The 23,720-nt window shown below is 42.2% G+C and overlaps 2 protein-coding genes across 3 annotated transcripts in view; one reads left to right on the plus strand and one right to left on the minus strand.

Annotated features, from left to right (window-relative positions):
* PCCA (propionyl-CoA carboxylase subunit alpha) overlaps window positions 1-18,351 on the plus strand; it is a 287,460-nt gene extending 269,109 nt beyond the window's left edge. Inside the window, exons 21-23 of the mRNA XM_085305994.1 lie at window positions 2,817-2,957; window positions 14,395-14,472; window positions 17,999-18,351. Of these exons, the coding sequence (XP_085162120.1) occupies window positions 2,817-2,957; window positions 14,395-14,472; window positions 17,999-18,067 (288 nt within the window). The 3' untranslated portion in view covers window positions 18,068-18,351. The remainder of the gene's footprint in view (window positions 1-2,816; window positions 2,958-14,394; window positions 14,473-17,998) is intronic.
* A 2,230-nt stretch (window positions 18,352-20,581) lies between these two features.
* Window positions 20,582-23,720, minus strand: part of GGACT (gamma-glutamylamine cyclotransferase) — a 33,391-nt gene continuing 30,252 nt past the window's right edge. For both annotated transcript variants that reach the window (XM_085305995.1, XM_085305996.1), the window contains exon 2: window positions 20,582-21,545. In XM_085305995.1, coding sequence (XP_085162121.1) covers window positions 21,067-21,540 — 474 coding nt within the window. In that variant the 5' untranslated portion in view covers window positions 21,541-21,545 and the 3' untranslated portion in view covers window positions 20,582-21,066. The remainder of the gene's footprint in view (window positions 21,546-23,720) is intronic.

Genomic DNA, 23,720 nt, shown 5'->3' on the forward strand with positions numbered 1-23,720 from the left:
CCTTTCCTGGGAAGTTTACTGTTGTTATTTTTTACTTTTTGATTAGAATAACTTGCTTATCCCCCAAACAGACTAAAGAACAATAAACAAATACAAAAGGAAAAGGAACAGTTCATCAATAACAAAGACCTGCATTTTAAAGCTTTGAGTGTACTGACTCTTACATCTCACTCCAAGGAAAGCAGGAGTCCTGCCGAGAAAGGAATCTAAAAGATATGAAAATTATAAAGATAGTAAAAACAATGTTTGGTAGGGATATTTTAACTTGGTGTGGAGGATTGAGCTTTAAAGCGCAGCGCGCTCAGGGACATGGTTTTTCCCCACTGCTCTAAGTTGTGATGTGCAGGGAGAATTACGTATTTCAGTCCCTGTGAAATACTGTAACCAAGATGAGTGCAGAAGATGGAACTTTCACTTGATGTTTAAATTTTGAAATTGGACAGCTCAAAAGTGTTGATGTATACATATATGTGGCTTAGAAACTAAATGATATCTAAGCTTGATTTTCCAAAATCATATCAAAATAGTCTCCTGAGTGAGGCAACAGCACAGTCGACAAATCCAACTTATTTCTGTTTTTTTTTTTTGCCTTGTGTGTGTGTGTGTAGTTTTTTTAATTTTATTTTCAAACTCGGAGTACAAAGATGACACTAACCATGGATACCGAAACTGTGCAATTTGGTGTAATTATATTCCCCCCCATAGATTTAATGAAGGACTTTTAAGTACAATTTATCTTTGATAAATAGTCCCTCTGCACAGAATGTTTATTAGATTGACAGCAGAATACACTCTGCAAGCATTTTTTCCTTGCCACTTATGACTCAGACGAATTTTAATAGGAGTAAAAAGCTTTTATTTGCACAGTAATTTCACTTAAGGATCATATCCTTCAGAAACTGGCAGACACTTCTATGTCTTGATTGCAAAACAGACACTCAAGAGTAAAGAAACACACATAAGATGTTATTATTTGACCTGTCACATTGCTGCAATTCTATTTGCAACTTGTGTCATCAAATCTCCTATGGGCATCATCTCCCTCCTCCCTACCCTGTACGTGCACGTGTGCATGCGTGCACACGTATGTGCACACGCACGCCTCCTTCTAGAAGAGAAACTGCGAGAAGCGCGCTTTATCGAATGTAGCTATTTGTGCAGATAACTAACTGTATTTTGGTTTTGAAAACCGGGAGAGCGCCTCACTCAATTGACATCATGATGCCTGCAGGAGGCTTGGAGTTAAAGCAGCTTTTCGGCTTTTTGCTTACAAAATGGTGCTCGCGCACACTGGTTGTGATCAAGACACGTGTTTGGGAATGAGTACTAAAATCTTTGGGTGTCACTTAACATCTTCAGGCAGTATTTTTGTAGCACACTTTTGTATTTAGTGGAGAGTTTTTTGGTTCATGCAAACATTTACGTGTATTTCTGATCGGAACCAAGTGCTTTCTAACCAAATGGCTGCGCTGTTCATTGCACATGTTTAGTGTGTCCAAACGCTGTTTTTGTGTGATAATAATCTTCCGGTTCAGTTTGGCTTTGAAAGCTGCTTTTTTTAAAGATTTCGCTGCAGAGTTAATTACCTTTCAAATGTATTACTAGCTCGCTTGCTGTCCGCTCTGCAGAAGCAGACGGTAAGAGTCCCCCTTTACCTTCGCCATAAGGCTATCTGCTTTTTCCTGTCCGCGTGAAAACGAGAAGTAAAGACGTTCCGTTGCTAATAAAACTATAGCTAATTGTTTGGGAAGAAAACATACTGTTGGAAGCAAGGTGTTGAACTTTACATCATCAAAACACACATTTGCATTGTAAATGCAGCGCATCCGTCGCTTGCTATTAAAACCTTTGTTTAAATTAGCGGCGCTGCTCTTGGCGCGGGCGGGTTTCGCGCAGAGACCTGCTGCCATCTGCCGGCGCTGGGCGCCCGGCTGCGGAGCGCCGCGCCGGCTCCGCGGAGGCAGCGCCTGGGCTCGCAGCGGGGCTGCGCGGTTTGGCAAACGAAGAGCCTGGAGGTGCAATCAGTGTACGCACTTGCGGGTTTTCGGAGAGGCTTTTGTTCAAAGGGATGCCGCTGGAAGGGGTGGCTGAGGGTCCTCGTGTTTTTTTCTTTTTTTTTTTTTTTTTTTAAAAAAAAGTAAGAGAGAAAACATTCTTTTTTTCCGAAGGTAGGTAACAGCTGCTGACCAGTTTTCATTACAAATAAAATGTATTCGAGCCAACAAAAATGTTCCGTGGTTCTGCTTGTGCATGAAAAATGGAAGTGAAATTGCTTATTATATTCTAATTGCAAAACCTGAACAAGGTGTTTCCTTCAAACGTTAAATAACTGATAAAAATAGACGTTTAAAAAACATAAAACCAGTATTGTAATRTGAAGTGATGTCACTGAAAATCTGGCATATTTTTCCAAAATATTTGGGAAGATTCTAATTTGATACAGCAATAGAAATGAATACCTGGCTATTCCTTATCTAACTAAAAATAATACACATTTTAAAAATCTTTCCTCTCCCCTCTCTGTCCCAATTTTTAAATGATTTTTTTACTTTCTTACTGATTTCTTACATTTCTTACTGTACATGATTCTTTCCTTTTACGTACTCACTGATGCTGTGTGCCGTTGCCTGTTTTTATTTCTATCTACCGAAAATAAACSTCTGAACTAGGATTTGAAAAAGTGATATTTTGGACACTTCTGTAAAGAGCAGACAGCTGATGTATTATATAAAAGCATGCCACAAAATAATGCAGATTATTCATTGGAATTCACCAAGGTGCAGCATTCCTGAAACATTCTTCTTCCTATTCTTTAGTACAAATTGCAAATACTGACGAAGGTTGCTGCAGAGCTGAGCAAGTACATGCCAGAGAAAGYGGCAGAGGACACCTCAAACATTTTGAGATCTCCCATGCCTGGAACAGTGGTGGCAATTTCTGTCAAGCCTGGGGACACGGTAAGAAATGTGATCTATGTATCTGCATTTTTGTTATCTATTCCACGCAAATTCCTCCTTAGTGCAACTGAAACTACAAGGCAGAGTTCCTTCACCTCACCTGTAGAATAAAGCATGCTGAGGTGTCTGTGTGCTGTTTGTATTGTTTGTATCACAATTGCCTTGGCAGGAGGAAAAGATTCTGTGTGTGTGTGTGTGTGTGTGTGTGTGTGTGAATATACGTAAGTATATGTATGCTGTTGGTGGTAGTGGGAGGAAATCCTTGATTTTTTGCCATGAAGCAGTGCACTGAAAATGTTATTAAACACAAGGCTGAATTTTAAGGGACATAGGACAGGCATTTAACATTTTTTTTTAAGAATCTCTGTGTTACCATTTAGTGTCACAGCAAGACGTATGACTTTTCTGACTTGGGAATTCCAAGCTGGGAATTCCTAGTCTCTTACGGGGATTCTCGTGTCCTGCATAAGGAGTAAACTTGATACAGAAGAAGGCAACAAAACATATCATTACTATCCTGGGGTTTCCAGTACATCTTACCTCRCATCCAGCTAGAAACAAATGTAAATATGGTGTTTTAGAGTTACGGATAAATACTTACTTGTCCTCTTTATATGAACTTTGACCACATTGTGTCATATGTTATTTCTAAACTTGAGGCCCATAAGTGGATCTCTTGTAACCATTAAAATCGATAGAGTGATGCAGATATAGGAATAACAGAATCAGGTTGTACAGATTAATTCTAAAGTACTTGGTACTACTATCATTTAAATGAAGACATAAATATATATATGGCAGTTAAAAATTTTTAGTTATGGAGTTCATAATTTATTTGTATGAAACCTAGACTTTTTGAGAGATGATGTAGAAATGGGATAAAATCTCAAATCCAGAATTAGCTCTGCATTTAGTATGTAAAGGTCATGAACTGTGCTGGTGAAGTGGTTGGTATGTTTACATTTTTCTATGATGCCACCTGTGATGCCATATATTGTTTTTACAATATATGGATATTTCTGCCCAGTCACAGAGGGAAGGGAGTCATCAAGTTAATGCTAAAGATCTATAGGTACAAACATTCATATTAAATAAAGAGATTTTTTAGAAAACAGGACTAAATACAGCTGAATGAAAATTAGCGAGGAAGGAAGTCCTTTAGATKACACTTAGGTTTGTGAGATATATATATGCCTTTAAAAACAGCAATATTAATTTAAAATTAATCATTTATTACAGAATTATAATTTTTATTGTTGACTTTTACAGCCCTGTTACATAAACTGTTGCCTATGAAAGTAGCCTTATGCCTAAACTAGTCTGTGATTTAATTTCAACTTTTATCACTTGCTTAATGTTAATCATATGTGGAAGAATCTTAAGGCTTATGTTCCTCATATGCGGTATTGCAAGCTGCTGGATAAATCACCAAGCAATGTGTATTCACAAAAACAAGACTACAAAATGAATGGTCAGTTGCTTACAGCCAGCAAAACAGCTAGTGGGAAGATCTGCCTGAAATCGGATTAAAAAACTGATTGCTGAGAAGTTAACTTATGTCATTGTACGGAGTGAGAAATCTGCAGCTTCTATGTCCCGGCAGTAAGAGTGGCTGAGTGAGAGAGATCTTAAGCAAATATCTGCTTTTGTGAAGAGTAAGGGGAAACATTTTCAAGGCAAGCATTTTGAGCCTTTTCTATTTGCTTGTTTGAAGCTTTTTCTTTTGGCTGGGAGCTTACTGCTGCTAAATGTTATCAATTTTCTCATGTTTGCCTGAAGAGTATTATTTGTTGTCTTGAAGAACTAGAACCAGGGGAGAGCGAGGCCAGAGCCAAAGGAATTTTAAGCAAATAAATAAATGAACCTGCCTCCACAAATCCACAAGCGGGGCAGTACATCAGAGCACAAGTTGTTAAATAATGTGTGGAGATTTTTTTCCCTCTTCTCCTCTCCTGCAGCTTTTTGCTGGAGGCACTGGGTGGCAAAGCATTTGAAAGCATAAGCTGCGTTCTGCTGACCTGTGCTTGTCAGTGCTAATTGTGTGGCTTTAATTGCAAAAAAACACATTTGCGTTGTTGAAAAGGGTTTAACATAAATCCTTCCCTTTCAGGACTAGTGTCAAAATGTTAAAAAAAAAAAAAGAGAGTGAGAGAAAGAAAAAAAGACGGCGAGAGATGAGGGGAGCATCAGCTATCTGCGCTAAATAAGCAGTGGGCTGGTGTAATTCAGATTACGCGTCCCGGCTGTCCGTCAGGGCCCGGCTCGCTCCCTACAGCTGTTCAAGGCGTGATGGGCAGGGAACTGCAGCTCCCTTTTAAATACAGCTCTTTTTGTCATGCTGCTTGGACAAAGTCTTCAGTCAGCTTGAGAAACGGGTATTTAAGTCGCCCCTGCCCTCTCGAAGGAGCTCCGGGGTTGCGGCTGGGTTTACCCCTTCAATTTTGCTCCCGTTCCTCGCCTGCGGTTCAGATACGGGGCGGCGCGCTTGGCCCCRTGAAGCGCGCGGCGTTTGTTAGTCCCTCTCTGCGAGTCCGTGGCCAAGCGAGAAGGCGACGCTGAGCCCCGAGTTCGCTTCCCCTCGCTTGATGCGTCGCYGTTTTTCCTTGGAGGGTAGTGTTCGCTTTTGGCTGCTGTTCACACACACACACACACAAAAAAAAATACTTTGGGTTGGTGGAGATTGCGTGAGCATCCTCCAGCGGGTCTGAGAAGCAGTCCCCAAATCGTTTTTGCCAAAAGACACTGCATATGCAAGGGATTTATTTTCCCTTCTCTGTAAGGCGATCCATAGAGTTTTAGTACCGCGGTGGGGAAGCGCTGTTCGTCACTCAGGGAGAAGTAGAACTTGCCATGCTGCCAATTTTTTTTTAGCTTTTTAGCCACTTTCTACTTTCTTTATTTTCCCTCACCGAATCAGAAGAACGTAATTAATTGCTGCRCAGTTATTCCTGGAAACATGCAGAAGCTTAAAGCAAGATAACCGCCAAATGATGTGAAATCTGGCTGCACGGCAAGCAGGTTCCTGTTCTTTAGGGAGAGAGGGTTGAAATTTATCTTACGTCCTTTACGATAACACAGTTATATAGGAAACACCCATCCATTCTGGGGGGAGGAGGTTGTCTGCATGTTCATTTTTTAAGCAGATTGCTAGTGACAAGTGTGCATCATGAGGCAGGTCTGGTTGGGGAGAGTCACAGTTTGGTTCCCCGTGGTGCTAAGGGCAAGAGAAGCCACYGGGCTTCAAAAGTCCAGACAAGGGACCCGGTGCCTTTCTGCTGACAGCARTGTCAGCGCGAGGCAGCCTCCGTCGCACGCTGTCTCCGGAGCGTTTTGCTGCCCAAGCGTGGGGATGGCACCGCGCGCCGTCTCGGCTCGCCGCAGCTACCGGAAATGTAAYGCCAGGAGAGCGATTCGGGCTGCACAAATTCTCTGCTCTACGCAGAGGACAGACAACAGGCAGCTCCTTGCAAAGGTTTCTTCTTCTTGAACCTCTTGGCTTGATTTTTGTGCATGTAAGGTCCATGCGCTGCAGTTGTGGGATCACAGGTAGAGCAAAGCTGTCATGCCCCACTGAAAGACAGCCATCCAAAGTGCTCCCACGACAGCTTCGGAAGTTGCTAGGTGTTGYATAGAGCAACAAAAAGAGACCTGAACTGTCCTGAGTGCCCTATTGTTCATTGTTTTTGCTCTATTTTTGTCTATATTTACAATTCTTGCTCTTTCAGTTTTGTATCGGTCTGAAATGCAAATATTCTTTCTTGTAGGTGTATGTTTTTGTGGGTTGTGTTTCTCATTTTTAATTATGTTAGGCAGAACAGGTGGCATTACTAAGCCAGGCATTGGTCAATAAGCCAGTGCCTGTACCCTAGATCAGTTTAATGATTTTTTTTATCTCCTCCAAATATACATGTAAAAGGAAAGCAGCCGTAGGTAAATGCCCAGTYGTTACTGACCTTTGTAGCACTGCAGCCAAAAGGTGGCAGTTAATTATTTTGATCTCAGTCTCTAAATTTCCTCTCTCCCTCAAAGTGATGCAAGATTATCCAGGGTTGTGGATGTTATCACCATTCAAACCACTTTCTAAATAGAGTCCTCTTTTATCAAAATTCCTTATAATTTCAAATTGATGCTAGTATAGCCATTTCTATTGACATTGCATGGGATRAGTTTTTCTACCAAGATGTCAGTGTTATTAAATTTATATGCTAATTGCCTCACTAATTTCAAAGTTAAGATATCTTGAAGACTGCTTGAGGAGCTATATGTAACTTACTGAATGCATCCCTGTTAGCAATTCCACAAACATTTTAAAACCCACTGGACTAAACTAACYGAGGAAGATGTTTTTAACTCCTTTTGCAATTAGGTTATATGCACATTATTTCAAAGTTTTTCTTGTTGTTCTTTAGAAAAATAGTAAAAAACAAAAACAAAAACAACCCTGCTCTACGATTCTCCGTTTCCTAAGCCTAGGAAGGTTCTTGCTGTAGGGAAAAGTGTGTCTCGCTTGACCTCTGCTGTTGAAATGCTCACCAAGGAGAAACAAAACAAGACAGCTTCCCAAATTCTGGTTCTCACTGGAGTTGTAAAGTTACCTGTTGCTGTCAGCCGGTTGCTTGTTGTCTTAAATCATATTTGCCCTTCAGATCTTAAAATCTAAATAAAATTCCTCTTTCTTTATACCTATAATTATATCAGTGGGAAATAATAACATAGAAATAACCAGGAGGAAAAACCAATAGAAACTGACTTGCTTAAGTTATACTCTTACATTGTGTATATAGACAAACGTGGTGTTAATTACTAGATTTAATAAGATATGGTTAATTTTAATGAAGATTTTCTCTTGTGTGTAAACATTTCTTTTCTTTTGTTGTTGTATTTTTCTGTTGTCTCTACCTCTTTTCCTCCCTCCTCTTTTGTGATCCCAGTGCAAATACGACCTGCATTTTTCTGTAAATAGAGTTGGCAAACTTGACCAAATGTGGTCAGGCACCTCATGTAATTTTTATGATTTTATATTTTTTTTCTTTTTGTATTTTTTTGTGGAAAAAACCCTATTACTAAACAGGAGAGGAAACCATTTTCATAGTTTTACGAGAAAGCTATGAAATTTCAAGAGTAAAAGTATTCAAATATTTCACCATTCTTATTGCATGAAGCTTCAAATAGTATTCGTTGTGTTTAGATTAAGAAAATCTTAAATATAATTGCTTAAAATGTATTTATGTAGTTTTTACATTTGACTAGAATATATTTTTCTTCTGTATCTTTATGCAATTATATAGTCTAAGATTTGTGTTTGAGCAGAGCATAATTAACAATGAAATCCTATTCCTGTGAAGAGATATGAACTGTCAATATTATTAGAATTTCTCCTTAGGGGAAATGTGCTAATGTCCTCTGAAAAGGACCAGCAGATTTTTTTTGATTGGTATGTTTTGCCTTTTTGAATGATATGCGACTTTTTACCTGTTTCTGAAAAAGTTGACTGAAAGATTTCTGAAATGGAAACAGCTTTGTCTTGGGCTGATTCGCACAAGAATCACCCACAAAGTGCTCTGCCTGCCTATTATTTCCCTTAGAGGCTTTGGGATCTCAGAAGCAGTCTGAGATGCGTGTTTTGGGTAAGTGGGAGTGCAATGACCAGTGCTTACTGCGGTCAGGGGGACATCACTGACCTTTGGAGGTCAATGGTCACAAAATTTGGGCTGTGATGACTTCAAATTCATTCTTTAAAGGGCTGTGGCAAAAAAAAAAAGTTTAATAATGATTTGTCAAATACTGTTAATTGCTGCTAATTGTATTTGCAACACTATAGCTCCTGTTTCAGGTTGGATTTGGAAGGAAGGGAAAACCTGCACTAATTATTTTGCACAGTATGGACAATGTCAAGAAATTTCAATTGCTGCTTATCCAATTTCTCCTGATTTGTTTTCTTGTTAGATATTTACTGCCAAAATGCCAACAAGTCATAGAAAAAAAAAATCTAGGAAGGGAAGGATATCCGTATGGACTAAGTTAAAAAAAAAAAAAAAAGTGTGAGCAGTATTTTCATAAGGGCTTTAGGTAGTAAATACATAGCTAATTCACTCTTCAGTGGTTTTACATAGCATAAATAAGATGAATGTTTGTAATTATTTTGCAGAAAGCTGCAAGAGAATACTTGTGAAACTTCAAGACAGGTTAACTGGATTTCATACAGGATGATCTTGTGCTGTCCCTTCTCAGTTTATAAGAATCGATGGGGACACGAGTGTTAGTGTAACGGGAATAACGAGGGCTATTTACTGGTGTCTCCCCAAAGCTCAGAAAGGAGACYGCAGTAAAATGCAATTCTCACTTCACTTTTAACTAAATCTAAGGGCTTTTATGCTTAGGACTGTAATTGTTTTATTGTTTTTTTTTTTTTTTTTTTTTTTTTTTCCCTTCAGATCCTCAGATCCGAGAGCCTGGAAAACGTTATGCGTCGGAGCACCTGTGTTCTAAACATAAAGGTCTTAAAAATGTAATTGAAGGATTTTCACTTTTGTAGGCAAATCAGCAGGGCTGATATCGACCCATCTTTTTAGGGAGCCACAGTGCAGCAGAAGGTGATACTGTAGAGGGCCCCGTAAACCCTCGGAGCCTTCTGTCTAATTTGGCAGAAAAACACAGAATGTCGGACAACAAAAGAACGATCCGATTCCGTAAGAAATGTTCATCCCACCCACCCCCTTTTCACGAGATTTTTTTTTTTTTTAAAAAGGGAGACTTTTTTTTTTCAGCTGCACACAATGATTTGGTGCTCACTCTTGCATTGAAACAGTTGCTGTCAGAACAGGCAGGAAACAGTTTTCTTTTAATTGCTGAAATCGTTCGGAAGTGCTTCACGCACGGCTTCTATACAGCAGATGCTGTGCATTAATTGGCCTGTGTAGGGCTGACCCAGGGTTCCTTGCAGCGGGCCCAATTTTAGGCAGAGGGCTTAAATAGCTTATTTCTTATTTTGTGTAACCTGGCGTACGTTCGGRGCGCGCGCACGTGCGGTATTTCATGGTCTGCAGTTTCTAATGTCACGTGGCTTTCAAAACCTGTGTTTCGCTGGTAACGTACTAGCAGCAGGTAAGCTCTAAACGCCATCCATCAGGAGCTGATTTTTTATCCGGATACTCCAATGACTGATGAACCTGTCTTTTGTRCGAATGTTCAGCACAGGAGAAAGCCATATGCCCCTGGCACTGGTTCCTGCGCCTTCTTTACCGTTTGCAGCGWGGAGATGAATTAAAAACCCGAGCCCTTACGTTTCCGTGCCTCTCCTATATTCGGCAGTTAGCGCTTTCTGAACCAGCTCCGTTTTTTGAAGCAGAGAAAGGAGATTTAGGTCTCTTGAAGCAATCYGGCTGCTCCTCCCTCCTTCCCGGTGTCGGGAATATTGCCGCACACCCTTAATAGGGACCCTTGTTTTGCTACTCCCCGTCTGTTCAAAACAGGCCTGAGCCCATTAGAAGGTCCTCCCTTGTGTGGGAAGACCACAGCTGTTACTGTAAATCTCATCCAGTAACTGTATCACCCCCATTTTGTGGCTCTGAAGGATGAAATTGAGAAATGGAATACGGTGCAGTCATCCTTTACGTCTCCAATTTTCGGCCTTTGCACATCATTTTCATGCTTTTATTCCAAATCGAACGACATTAGCGAGCGACGCCGCCCTCTGCTAAACGTCTGGCGTCTCAGGCAGCGTCTTCAMCCTTTAGCTTTTGGAGGCCTGGGAGTTTTGGGGCGCCGCTGGGCTTTTTGCTGTCGTCGGTGGGCTTTGTATTTTATTTTTCAGTCTTTCTGAAATTTCCCGCCTGGCTCCCTGCCCCCAGCGGATCTTCCTGAAACCCTCAGATTTGCTGACAAACAGAAACCCGGAGGGCGGCTGGTGGCCGCGGTGGAGGCCGCTCTCTCACGCCTCCGCAGGGGAGGCCGGAGCGCAGGCTGGCGAACASGCACAACTTTAAACGGCTTCTGTTTCTTTAAATCTTTGTGAATAAAGTGGATCTAACTTCTTACGAAGGATATTGGGGKTTTTAATCAGAAATAAGAAGTGGTTTAAATCATTAGCACAACAAAGCAGCCTATAAGCTTGAAGATAAAAGTCTCAGGGGAAAGAGTCCTCTGAAAATAAATGGGACTTGATAGATTTCCATATCATTTATAACTTCCCTTAATTACACTTGGAAGACTTGCCAGTAAAACTGGAAAATTGGCAGCCTATATCCATTATAGTAATTTTGCCGACCATGGCAAGCAGCTGGCTTTGCTGGATTTTATTTCCCATCACTCACAATTAATCATCAGCTGGAGACGGCTGCAGCCCCTCGCAGGGGCGCGACGCCGTGAGATGCGCCGGCCCCCCTCCGAATGCCAGAGCGCCCCGAGCAAGCGGGCGGCGGGCTCCTCCGGGGCGCGCGGGGCCGCCCCGTCCCGGGCAGAGCCTTCGGTCGCGAGGAGGTAAGAAACGCCACGCGGTTCCCAGGCCCCTCGGAGAGTGCTTTTGACCATTCCTAAATTCACGTCTCAAGGTGGTAGGTACCCCCCGCCCCACCTCTTCAACGAGTTTCTTTGCTTTTTTTCCCCCTTTTTTTCTTTTTTCACTCTGTAGAGAGCAAAACCAAACAGATCCTTTGAGCCGAACCTTGCAGAAATAAAGGTATTAAAATACGGAGTGCAGGTCTGASAGTAGGCCGCTCATTTATTTCCATGTTCCAAGCAACGCGAAGGTGGGTTTGTCGGCAGCGTAAGTCTGCGAGAGGGATCGCCCRAGTTTTGTTTCTTTTAACAAAAAGGACACATTTATTTTGCTGGGCTCCAATCGATCAGATTTTCTGTTTGTTTTTATTTGCCCGTTTTGACAGATTTGGGTCATCACCGAGACCTCTCCTTAAACTGAAGTGCAAAGATGATGATCTGCCGTGTTTTACCATCCACTGGAAGACATAAATCATATGAAGAAAATACAGCTTTATAAAATAGTCTGCATAAATCCTTAAATGAGTTAGAAAGCAAAAAATTGTGCTACCGTTTTCATTTGCAGGCTAAATAACAAGCAAAAGGATATGTGCAATTATGTAATGAAAGAAATTGGACAATGCCCAAAAGACTGAAAAAGAGAAAAGAGAGATACAAGTGCCCAATTTTAGGATTTGTTGCTTTGCAACACAGTAAGTGGAGCTATAAAGGTTTTGCGTAAGAACAGTAATTAAAATTCTGGGCTTAAGTGACACTAAATGATTTTCACCAGAAGTGCTGACCCAGCACTTTACCCGGGGTACCTCCTGAAGGTGCCCCCTTCCCTCTAAATTAGTAAGACTGCAAGGTGTTCGCTGGTTACTTTGTCGATATATTTTGTCGGTTGGGTGAATTTTTTTCCTTCCTAGACACCAATTCCTTCCTCATCAACCCTGCAGGTATTACGTGATATGCAAAAATATTCTTCTGAGAAAGGTGGGAAACAGAGAAATTCAAATTTGTGGATGTTTCCATGACAGAGCTACTAGTACAGAGTGACATTTTACTGCCGTACTTGAGATGTACAGAGATGGTTTTGCTTAGCGCTTACCCAGTAGAAACATTTCCAAAACTCCTTTTAGGTCACTGTTAACTGATGACTTTGTGTACCATCCACCTAAATAAGCCATTCTAGATTTTGGCAAACTGAATCATGCTGGGGCTCAAGAGAAGAGTTTATTGTGCTCTTGAAATTAGGCCACTAAATTCAGGTCCGCACTCCGCAGTGTCTCAGTTTTAAGCAACCTGTAGAGGTAATCAGCTCTTGTCATGCTGATCACTGAGTTTAACCGTAGCAATTTATTTCTGAAATGTCCCATACAAACAAAAAAAAAACATGCTTGCCTTTTCTTTTTGTTAACGGAAGTAGATATTCATAGCGCCCTCTTGATCTCAGAAGTGTCTGGAAAGCTCAGAGCAGGTGGAACGAAAGCTGAGCRCTGGGAGGGGAAGAAGAAGAGGAAAAACAGGAAGAAAAGCAAGAGCTGCTGGAAAAAGGCTTCAGGTGGAGCAGCAGGTGTGGGAGGGCAGGGACAAAAGGCAGGTGGAGGTGGGACAGAAAGGAAATAAGTGGGCACAAAGAGCCGGTCTGTCACTGTTCACCAAATTTGATGCTGCTAATGACTTAAGTGGTCACCTGCAGCTCGAGGTGGAATTTCTGCAGTTGAAATGTTGGGTGTTGGTTATTCTTCTGTACCCGGTTGTCGCACCGTGTTCCCGTAGCAAGCGCTGGCTCTTGTGTGCTCCAAGGAGCCTGTCGCATTGCTGTTGGCAGTGCCCAAGCATCTTTTAATAATGTTTTTTCTCTCTTGCTCAGAATCCAGGCAGGCATCAATGCTTTTCAGTCGTTGCGTAAAACATGCACTTAACATAGCCAATGTTAATGCGTGCTGGTGCTAGGAAGTGCTTACCTCTAGTACTGACTGTAGGAAAAAAAGCTTTATTTAAGTTTTCAGGATATACTTTGTACAACGTGCATTTGATCTCTGCCCAGTATATTTCTCCAAACTAGTCTGCTCTTGTCCTCCACAAAAAACTACTCGATTCTGAATAATATATGTATTATTTGGGGTGAATTCGGAATCGAATGCTTTTTTGCCCCTCATACGTAGGCAAACCCCTCGGACACATCGCAAAGCCTCGAGCAGCTGTGTGCTGYGCGCAGTGCGCTCGAAGGCGCTGGGGAGCGCTGCAGTGAGCCCAGCGGAGCAGCACAGCGGGTTAGCAGAGTGCAAACAGGTAGAAAGATGAACCGTGAGCGTTGCGCTGTAAGAGCCCTCAGTTGTGGTGAAAATTATCATTTTGGCTCCGTGTGGATAAAGCCTGGGGTTTCCTCGCGGGCGTTTGCCGCCCAGGCAGTCTGAAAGCGTCAGCCGCCGTCCAGCTACTGCCGTGTGCAAAGGTGCGACTTGCTGCTCCGCGCCGGTCTGTGGGGCATCGCCGGAGCCTCTAGCCGTGCTCCCCATGCCAAGAAACGTTTGGCTTCTGCATCAGTCCTAGTATCTGCAGGGTCTGTGCCAGGGAAGCAAAGCAAAGGCTCYGCAGCCAGAACAGCACAAATTAAATTTTGATGTCAACTGTGATGGATGTGAAATGTGAACTGTGAAGCTGGAGCTGAGCAGGTGGCATAGGAGGGGAGAGGAACTTCTCAGGTGTGGCTGGGGTGATATTTCTGAGTAGGTGATTCCTTTTCCCTATTTTACCTTCTATTTGTCAAAGGCAACTCTGATGCTGTGATTTGTGCGGCGATTGTCTGTAGCTGACTGACTTTACTTGTGCCATAGAAGTCTTTTTTTAGCATTTAATGAAATAATCCCTTTATCCTACAGAAAAAAAAAAGTCATATACACCTAACACATTTTAAATCCTCTGTCCTCATTTTGTACTGCTCTAATTTTATCAGGTTTCAGAAGGTCAAGAGATTTGTGTAATTGAAGCAATGAAAATGCAGAACAGTATGACTGCTGCTAAAACAGGCAAGGTAAGCTACCTTCGGTCACTTAAAACCATGTGCAACTTGTCAAATAGGATGGAATTTAAAAAAGAAAAAAGGAAGATTCTGGTTGTTAAGGAATTAAGTGTGATTTTTATAAATCTTCCAAAGTGAGGTGCCTTTAATTTTTAACGTCTGCTGTGAACGTTGTTAAATAGTTCCGAGCCTTAGATAGCACAGCGGGAAATAGTTTTACTGGCTGCAGAAATTTATGTAACTCTTTTTGTCTGAAGTGATTTGTTTTCTGTGATGCTACAATGCCAAGTTGATTTGAAAGCCTGAAGATATTGCAACCCATTTCTCCAAATTCCATATTTGCAGAAAGCAACTGAAGAAGAGAGATCTGTATGCCAGTTAATTCATTACTGGTGGATAATTTGCCATTATAAAAACACTCAGAGCAAGGCATAGAAAATCTTTCTGCAGGAAGATGAGAAGAGCAATTTTTTGATTATTGTTACTGTTAATACGGAGAAGCCCAGATCTGCAAATGCATTAAGCTTTGTGAGAGTGTGCACCGTGACCCTTGCTTGCTGCGAGGGTCAGCGTTGCAGCCCCTGGGCTGGGTGCTGTCCTCCTGTGGTGCAGGATGCACCACAGCCAGCACTGAGCAGGGAACTGGATATGCTTATGACACGGGCATGGCTTAAATCCCATCTGTTTTGGGGACTGTCAGGCCCCAAGTCAGGGCCAGATAATAATTCGCAGCCCCGAACCATCACCTCAATTAGGCGCCTGGCTCCTCCTTTTCAAAGGAAGAGTGGAGAGTCTCTCTTGAGGGGTCATCAGTTGGGGTCCTTGCCAAAGATACGGATTATATATTCTCCTCTCTCTTGCTTTTCCTAGTGTATCCTAACCCTTTTCTGGCAGGGGACTGAACCCTCTGCTCTCACTGGAGCACCATTTTGCTAAAAAACAGTGTGGGATTCWTTAGCCCGGAGGGAGGCATCAAGGAGCCGGACTCGATAGGTCAGAGTCTAGGTTAGTCCTTGGCAAGATTTGCTGAGATCTGAAGATTGGTCTCTATGCCAAGGACTGTTTGTGTGTTTACAAGAAAGGATTATTTGGCACAGTATTGAAGTCGTCATTGAGGCTAGGACTCAGGGCTTGCCTCTTCCAGTGCATCTAGTGCAAAATTGGGTCTTGAGGAAAAACAATCTCAGAGAGAGAAAGAACATACCTTCCCCTGTTGCTGTGACATTGACACTTCATTATTTTCCTCCATGCATTTATTCGTTTATGATTTATTTTCTCACTTGATTAATATTTGCTAGCATTTATTTATTTTCATCTTTGCTTGTTTCTTTTTAACCTCCTTATTGCTACTCTATGCATTCGCTGTTTTTAACTAGTCAGTATTTGTAATTAAAATGCCAGTGACCCCCTCCCCCCTTTTCTTTTACCTTAACCTTCCCTTTCCCACCAGAGTATGCTGTAACCCATAACCCATGAGCCTGTTCCTTTGAATCCTGTTTGCCCTTTCCAAATAATAAATATCTCCTACTCCTTCCATAGAGATGCCACATAAAAAACACATTTGCCTTAGATGGTGCTTCTATTAATGGTGCGTAGGCCTGCCAGAGGGCCTGGTGAGTGCCTTACAATATTTCCAGTGTGATAGTAAGTGGATGTGACTCTTGAGAATTTTAAGAATTTTAAAAAGCAAAATAGTTTTGGGGTGGGTAGAAATGAAGCCAATGATAAACAGAAGTCATCCCATTCTGCACTACAGAGTTATGGCTCCCCGTGCTAATACAACCTGACTCCTCTGCAGGGGTGGGATGTTTGGCACTGGCTGCTGGTCCATGGTTTTATGCTTTGAAGCTGCGTTTTGTAGCTCAGGTCATTTGTCTTCATCTGGAAGACGTTCCATTTTCATTCCCCCTCTGAATTCCTTTTCTGCATCAAACCCCATATTCCTACTTGTAATTGTGAGAGAAGTGCCTTGGTTTTATCTGCTTTGAATTTACTCCAGTTGCAGATGGTTTAAAAATGAGTGAAAGATGGAGAGCAACTTGACTGCCTCCTTGCTCTTAGGGGACAGCTGGACGTGGGTCAGAAAGAGGAGCTGGCCACACTGGCTGCCAGCACATTTCAAAAATCACTAGGGAGTTTAAAACACTAGTGAGGTACAATGTTTGCTGAACCTTGGCTTTGTATAAAAAGAAAAGAAAGGAGTGTTTTTCACACTGCTTTCATCTCAAAAGCTTGAGAGTTAGGAGTTAGTTTTTTTTTTTTTTTTTTTTTTTTTTTTTTTTTTTTTTTTTGTTCTTTTAACCTGTGTTTTTCCCTGTGTAGAGTATTCAGCTTCATTTTCTGGATGATGCTATGTATATGTCTGTGCCACAGAGCCCGAGTTACACTTACAGCTCCCGTGGCTTTAGCCCATCTAGCGCAGAGAAGGGCAACAGTGTAGCCACAGTAGCCTGATATTTAGGGTTGGCTGCCTGTGGAGCCTAAGCTGACATTTGGGTGACTAAACTGAGGTAACTGCTGAACATGGTTTTAACTATTTGAGTATGTTTATATGAGCGTTGGGGTTGCACTGCAAGCAAACTAAGACAGAGCTTCAGCTGTTATTTTCTGGAGCTTCATGTGCTAAGGAGGACTTCACATATTACAGCCTTTTATAGAGGAAATGTGGAGCAAGTATATGTATTTTTAAAATTCAGGAGGCTTCATGTGAGCATAAAATTCATTCAGTTGTGTTTATTTGACGATTATAGCCCTTTGCCAATCTCATCAGTGTTTTATTTTGCTAAGTATTTGTTAGCAAGAACTATGGCCTATGATATTCCAGATTATTCTTCTTCACTCAGTGAGAGTGTTAAGGCATTATGGCTGCTCTGTGCAGAAAATGTCACCTTACCTCTGTGTTGTCAGTGACATTAATTCAAATCTGAATTTGGATCCATCAATTTCAGCTGTCTGGGGATTAAGGGAAACCCAGTTTCCCTGCTGCAATGCCAAAATTCAGCTATATTTAAAATGTACAATATAATTTATATGTAAAATATATTTAAAATGCAAGAAATACTGGGGTTTTTCATTGGCCATTTCTTTGAAAAGTGCATGTGCGAATGTTCAGTACTCATACGGCCCACTAAAAGATTTAAGATTTTAGTAGCAAGTGAGCAACAGGGCAAATAGGAGGAAGAAAGGTGCTATTTAACCTTTAAAAGCACCATCTCAAATCTGACATTCTGACCTCCAAGCACCGAAATCGTGGGAGAAAACAGCAAGTGGCCTGGATACATTGACGGAGCTGGGCATGATTTGCTCCACCCTGGAGCTGGCTGTGGCATCTCCCTCGTCGGGGATGCCCCGAACGCGGCTGCCCTGAGCAGGGGGCAGGCTGCGACCACGCAGGCCCGCTCCGGTGTTGTACAGTGGTCATTTATCCCATGTGTGCCTTGTACATGCAGACATGATACTGTAGATGCGCAATGTCAGCCAAAACGTGTATTTATGCTATTGAAGACTGTTTGAAAYTATTTCTGTTTCTGTGCCATAGGTAAAAGCTGTGCACTGCAAAGCTGGTGATACTGTTGGAGAAGGAGATCTGCTGGTGGAACTGGAATGAAGTGTTGCCTTCACACTGCTGAATGAGCTAAACCTTTATTTCCATCCATAGTGTAAAATTAAGGCAATACAACACAGAAGATGGACAGTCCTATGCACAAGATTTTATACGGTCATATTTATTGTGTCAGTGGTTAAGACAGCAAACACAGATGTTAAACCTTGGCAACAGATCCCAGATTTTTACTTTAGAAATACTTGTACATAACCTTTGTAATTCTCCTGTGATTTTTTTCAGATCAAATAAATCAATAAAAACACTATTTCTGCTTTAAAATAGGAAAAGCCTCTTATTTAAAAAGAAATCACAACCAAGCCCCAGATATGATTGATCTTCATCCGTGGTAATATCATTAGTTTGAGACACCAGCCAAGTTGTACAGAATGGAGAGCAAAAGTGAAAAATTAACCAGTGAATTAACTGAGCAGTTTTCCTTTGCTGTGTGTAAGCACGAACAGTTGCTGCCAATGGCTTGGATGCTGGTCAGATTTCTTGCAATGTTTTAAAACTTTTCTATGGCTGGATTTAAATTACTGCTTAGTAATTTTCTTTCTGTTGATTACCRGGTGCGAGCTCTTCCTTAAGTAGCTGGCGCAGCCCTTGACTGCCCTTAGYCACCCCAAAATCTTGCTAGCAGCACTTCCTTTCCGTCAGGCCCAGCTTCCTAAATGCTTACAGGGAAGCAACACCAGAGCTTCTGATCTTTTGTTGTGCTCACTGTGTCTCACTGAAGTACATTCAGCCTCTCTGAAGAACTAGGACTAGTCATAATGTGTGGTTATCTCGAGCCGCATATACAATATGGAAAATCAGAGCTGGTGAGGAGGAAGATTTAAGGGACATGAACAGAGGTGAGAGGGCTGGTGATTCCTTTGGGGACGGGGAGGGCTATTGACATGAGGATTGTTAAAAACTGGCACATACCTGCATAAAAGAAGAGTTGTTGATCCATTCCTAGGCTGTAAAACTGTGTGTGTATACAAATGTGTATGTTTGTATTTTTAGTTCTTAAGTTCTGTTTCCTACAATGATGAAAGACCCATCATGTCTATGTTATACCCCTGGGCAGGGTACTACAGCACCAGGCTGGCTAGCGACGTTGGTCCCTTTGAACCAGCATTATGGAAAAATCTAAATGTGCCCAGAATCATCCCACAGACAGTCATCGTTTGCCAGTGTCCAGTTTCTTCATCCAGAATCTTAACATTCCCTTTGACCTAATGGGTAGAAAACTGGTAGATACTAYTTGGAAGGTAACCATATTCCACATCATTAAATTCTGCCAGAGACTCCAGGACCCTTCATCTGCTGAAGGAAAGGGAGAGCATTTAGGCAGTACTGACTGCCAAGGAAAATTAATGTTTTTGCAGTTAGAGAAACTGAGGCACAGACCCTGCAGGCATTACCGTGACTTTCCTTAATGCCCTCTTGCCACTTTTTAAAGGAACACATTTCAGACTCTGCAGATTGTCCTAAATTTACTTTAAAAAGTAGTAAGATGAGATGAGCGAAGTAGCCTACTTTTAAGTTAATTAATTGGCTTATTGCAGGAAAATTAGCCTTCTCTTTTTCCCCTCCATGAGAGGCAGTAGTACCTGTTACCAGTAAGTTGACGTTGCCACCCTGCCCTTGATCACCACGCTGATCTCCCCTAGCTACTTACTACTGCTGAGGAAGCAGGAGGAAAACATTGTTCTGAACTGTAGCCTTAGTGCCTTTAAGTGTACTTTATCTCACTCCATGTCCTTGCCTCCTCAGTGGCTTTGTATATTGTACAATACCTACATACCAAACATTACAGTTGATGGAAAATATAAGGCATAGTAAGGTAGCAGAAGAAAACCACAGTTTTCTCAGAGAGTGCAGAGACAAGCAGGGGTGCWGGGGGTCCAAGGGAAGAGTCTTCTTTCTGTAGTTTTTTTTAAATTTACTTTAAATATTGCAATAATMTTTATAAAAATTATCCAGAGGACCTATATTAAGTATACAAAAATCTCCCCTCCCTCTCCAATAGAAAATTTAGTTTGCATATGGTTGCAAGTTCTGCACTAAAGTGCTTGGCTAAAAGTCACCTTAATAATAAGTAAGTGCTCAAACAGCTGCATCTGGTGWAGTGCAGTATGCAGCTAAAATAAGGTTTGTTTCTGCCTTTTTTTTTTTTAATTATTACTACTTTTTTTGCTCCCCAAGTCCCACAGTTACTCAATGAACTATAAAGGTAGCTAGAGTGCTACGATGCTAGATTAAAAACATGATTTTAAATGTAATTCTCATATATTACGAATGTTTCTTCAAAGTATCTTAAAAAACTAAAAGTCATCTCTTCTTCAGAATAACATTGCAACAAAGAGTAAGAAGAGTCTTTTATCTCCACTATTTCTACAGTAATTTCGGATTTTTTGTGAAGCACATAATAGCTACGCAGTCATTTCTCCTCRAGACATTTGCTTGCCCCTGTTTGTATTCAGTAACCTAATAAGCACTATAACAAGTCAATATTAAATGTGAGGTCTATTTTACTTTGTTTTCAGATGTGATTTTTAATCAATTTTAGCTATTAGTGCAATAGTATTATTGTTCCACCCACCTTGGAGAACACGCACGAAAATTTACCAATTCAGGTCAAAAAATGAGCCAGTTCAACTGCCTTTCATTCACCTCAGTCATTTACTGAGGCAAAAGGGGAGAGGGGTGGAGAAAGAAAAAAAAAACAACTAACAAACACCCAAAACCGATGCGCACAGATCCAGTTATTCTACTCATCAAGCAAAACCAGTTACTCACACCAGGTCAGTGGGCTAGGAGGATKTTCACAAGTTTGGGGTGAGTTCCAGTTGCTAGGCCTATGATACCTGAACGTTAGACTCGATACTTTAGTGTTTGGAAGGTTACAAAAGAGCCTGTGTTTTAACCCAAAGGCATTACGGATTTCCCGGAGAGGCTTCCGATGGACACGTGCTGAGCGCTCCATCTTCCTGCTGCCGTGTGATCGCCCACGCCTAATCCCGGCTTTCCCGTAGCACGTAAGAAAGGCCGTGTTTCCCCGAGGAATCGTAATTGTCATAGTACGGGAGATTGACCCACTCGGGCTGGTAGGTGGTCGTGCTGTACACGAAGCACTCCATGATGCTGCGCGCGGCCGGCCTCTCGCTGGGCGCGCTGCCTTTCCCTTCCCACTCCACCACCTCGATGCTCATCGTGGTGCGCTGGTACATGTCTGGGCAGCCTTCAAACTCGTCAAGGAATTGCAGCATCTGCTCGTCGACGGAATAAATCTCTCCAGCAACGTGGTGGCCCGTGCCCGGGATGTTCAGCATATAAGGAATGTTGTATTTTCCGGCGATCACCAGCGGGTACTTCTCCACGGTGCGTCCCCAGCCTTGGAATTTTGCGATGCCCTTGGCAGTGTTGAGCATGTGCGGGTAGTTGGGCTGGCCCCGCTTCAGCGTCCCATACACGAAGATACGAGCCATCGCACCTGGAGGGGGACAGACAGGCAAAAAGGCAGGCGTTCGTTACGGACAGCCGTGCTGGCAAACCCATCCTGTACATGCAAAGCTGGAAGGGCACATGCAAAGGTAGTCTCAGCATTCTACACCGTGTTTAAAAATCACACTAAATTTGAGTAGCTTTTAAAAGTACTGATTAAAAAACTGTAAGGAGACATTCGGGGAAAGTCACCCTTGTAACTCTTTGTTGTTATCAACCTATATCCCATTGGTCCTCTGTAGCATCTACAACATTAGCCAGTGCATCTCCRAGCTTGATTAAAACTAGAGCTTTTCTCAATTTGCTCTTGCTCATGATTATAGGAGCCTTGCTGCCRTCAGTGTGGCATCATGCTTAGTGACAAACCAGAAGCAACCCAGGACACTGTCCCAGTGACATAAACAAGCTCCAATTATCACAGCCTCTATGGGGGAAAAAATAAAACATAGTTCAGTTTAGTTAAGCAGAAAATTTACTATTGTGGTCTACTGCATTTATGGTTTGACTAGCCCTACTGAGTCTAGTTATTGCAATTTGCAGGAGTGGAGCCATAGTGTTATTTTACATTTTCTGCCTTTGGAGGGGGTGGGTGGGTTTTTTTTTTTTTTTTTAATCTGACCTGATGTATTTGGTCAAGCACCAGCCTCGGGGCGCCCAGTGTTGCAGCCTCATGGGTGCTGTCCACACAATCCAGGAAGGGCCCTAGTTACCTCCCTCTTCTATGCATGATCTCCTATTGCCGCAGCAATATTCAGTGTTTGAGAAACCACATTTTAATCAATAACAGGAGGAGCTCTATTTCAGCTTGCAAGTTTGAGCCTCTAGTTGTTTCATGGTGTAATAAAGCACAGTAGCATTAACCATCTAACAGCAGATTAACGCATTCAAACTTCTAGTCACGTTATGATGCATGATGGCAGCATTTGAACGTGAATAATTTTTCATATAATAGGACAGCTTGCTCACACTGTTTACAAAATTTAAAAAAGCAAAAACAAACAAAACAACCCAAGGAACTTGATGCTTGTGGCTGCAGCAAGCTCACTATGTACAAAAACTGGGCCATCACCAAGACAGAGTAACTGTCATTCGGAGGAGTGAAAAGGCTTTACACCAGACTTTTTTTAAAAAAACAATGCTGTGCTGCAAAATGAGGTAGGTCAGGATGTTTAGCCTGAGGTTGAGTTGGGTGATGGAAGAGGCTGCAGGGTTTTCTGTAACCTCCTCATGGAGGTCCCCGGTACTGCCTTGTGGACASAGAGAAGTAAAGCCAAGTATCAGCTTTGCAAGGACCAGGGGAGGGGGAGAGGTGGGGGCCGGCTAAGGACTCGCATCCAAACCGAGCTGGTGCTGTTTGAAAGCTGCTGTCACAAACACAAGGGCACATTTGTCCTACTTGTGCTAGGGGGAAAGAAAAACAAAAAACCCCAGTTCTCTTCTGTGCTGTTAATAACTGTTAGCTGACAAACCTAATTTACAGAGCCGATATAAGGCCGGATGACATGGTCTTTGGGAGCGCGCACACCCCTCTTGTCTGAGCCAACAGGCCAAACATTATTTCCATTTACCTCGGGGGGGGGGGCATATTTCAGTGTTAACAAAACTGAAAATGGTGGGTGCTGGCAGCCAAGGCCAGATAAAACTCAGCTCTTCAGGTCTCTGTTAAAACACCTGACCATCACCTTCTGCTAAACCACTTGGGCCCAACGTAGCTGCTTTACAGACACACGTGAGCCACCTCTTGGAAACGACCAGACCATGGACAACTGCGTTTTAATCGTGAGCAAATATGTGTTTTAACTGCGAGCACAAAACACCCAAGATCAGTTCATACAGCAGAAAAGGGTTGCTCTTCTAAAAGATGGGGAATGGGGAGGGAAGAACCTTCCTAGGCCCGTGGTCACTTTTCACACCAACCCCCTGCTCATCTCCCCCCCCACCTTGTTTCAGTGTAGGGAAAGCAGTTTAGTGCTTTTGGATGGTTTTCCAAAGGTTGCCACCCMTCCCTAAGCTGTGCACGGACCGTCTCAGTTTCACCCCACACAGCAGTTTGGCAGCTAATTGCCAGCCACTGAGTGTCAGAGGAGCATGTGCAGCTCCTTTTGGGGAGAGGGGTCTCAAATGACATACATACATTCAGATAGTTTGAAAAAGCCTTAAAAAC

Source organism: Rhea americana, unplaced genomic scaffold, assembly GCF_003343005.1.
Source record: "Rhea americana isolate MKP2758 unplaced genomic scaffold, rheAme1 scaffold_23, whole genome shotgun sequence".
Lineage (NCBI taxonomy): Eukaryota > Metazoa > Chordata > Aves > Rheiformes > Rheidae > Rhea > Rhea americana.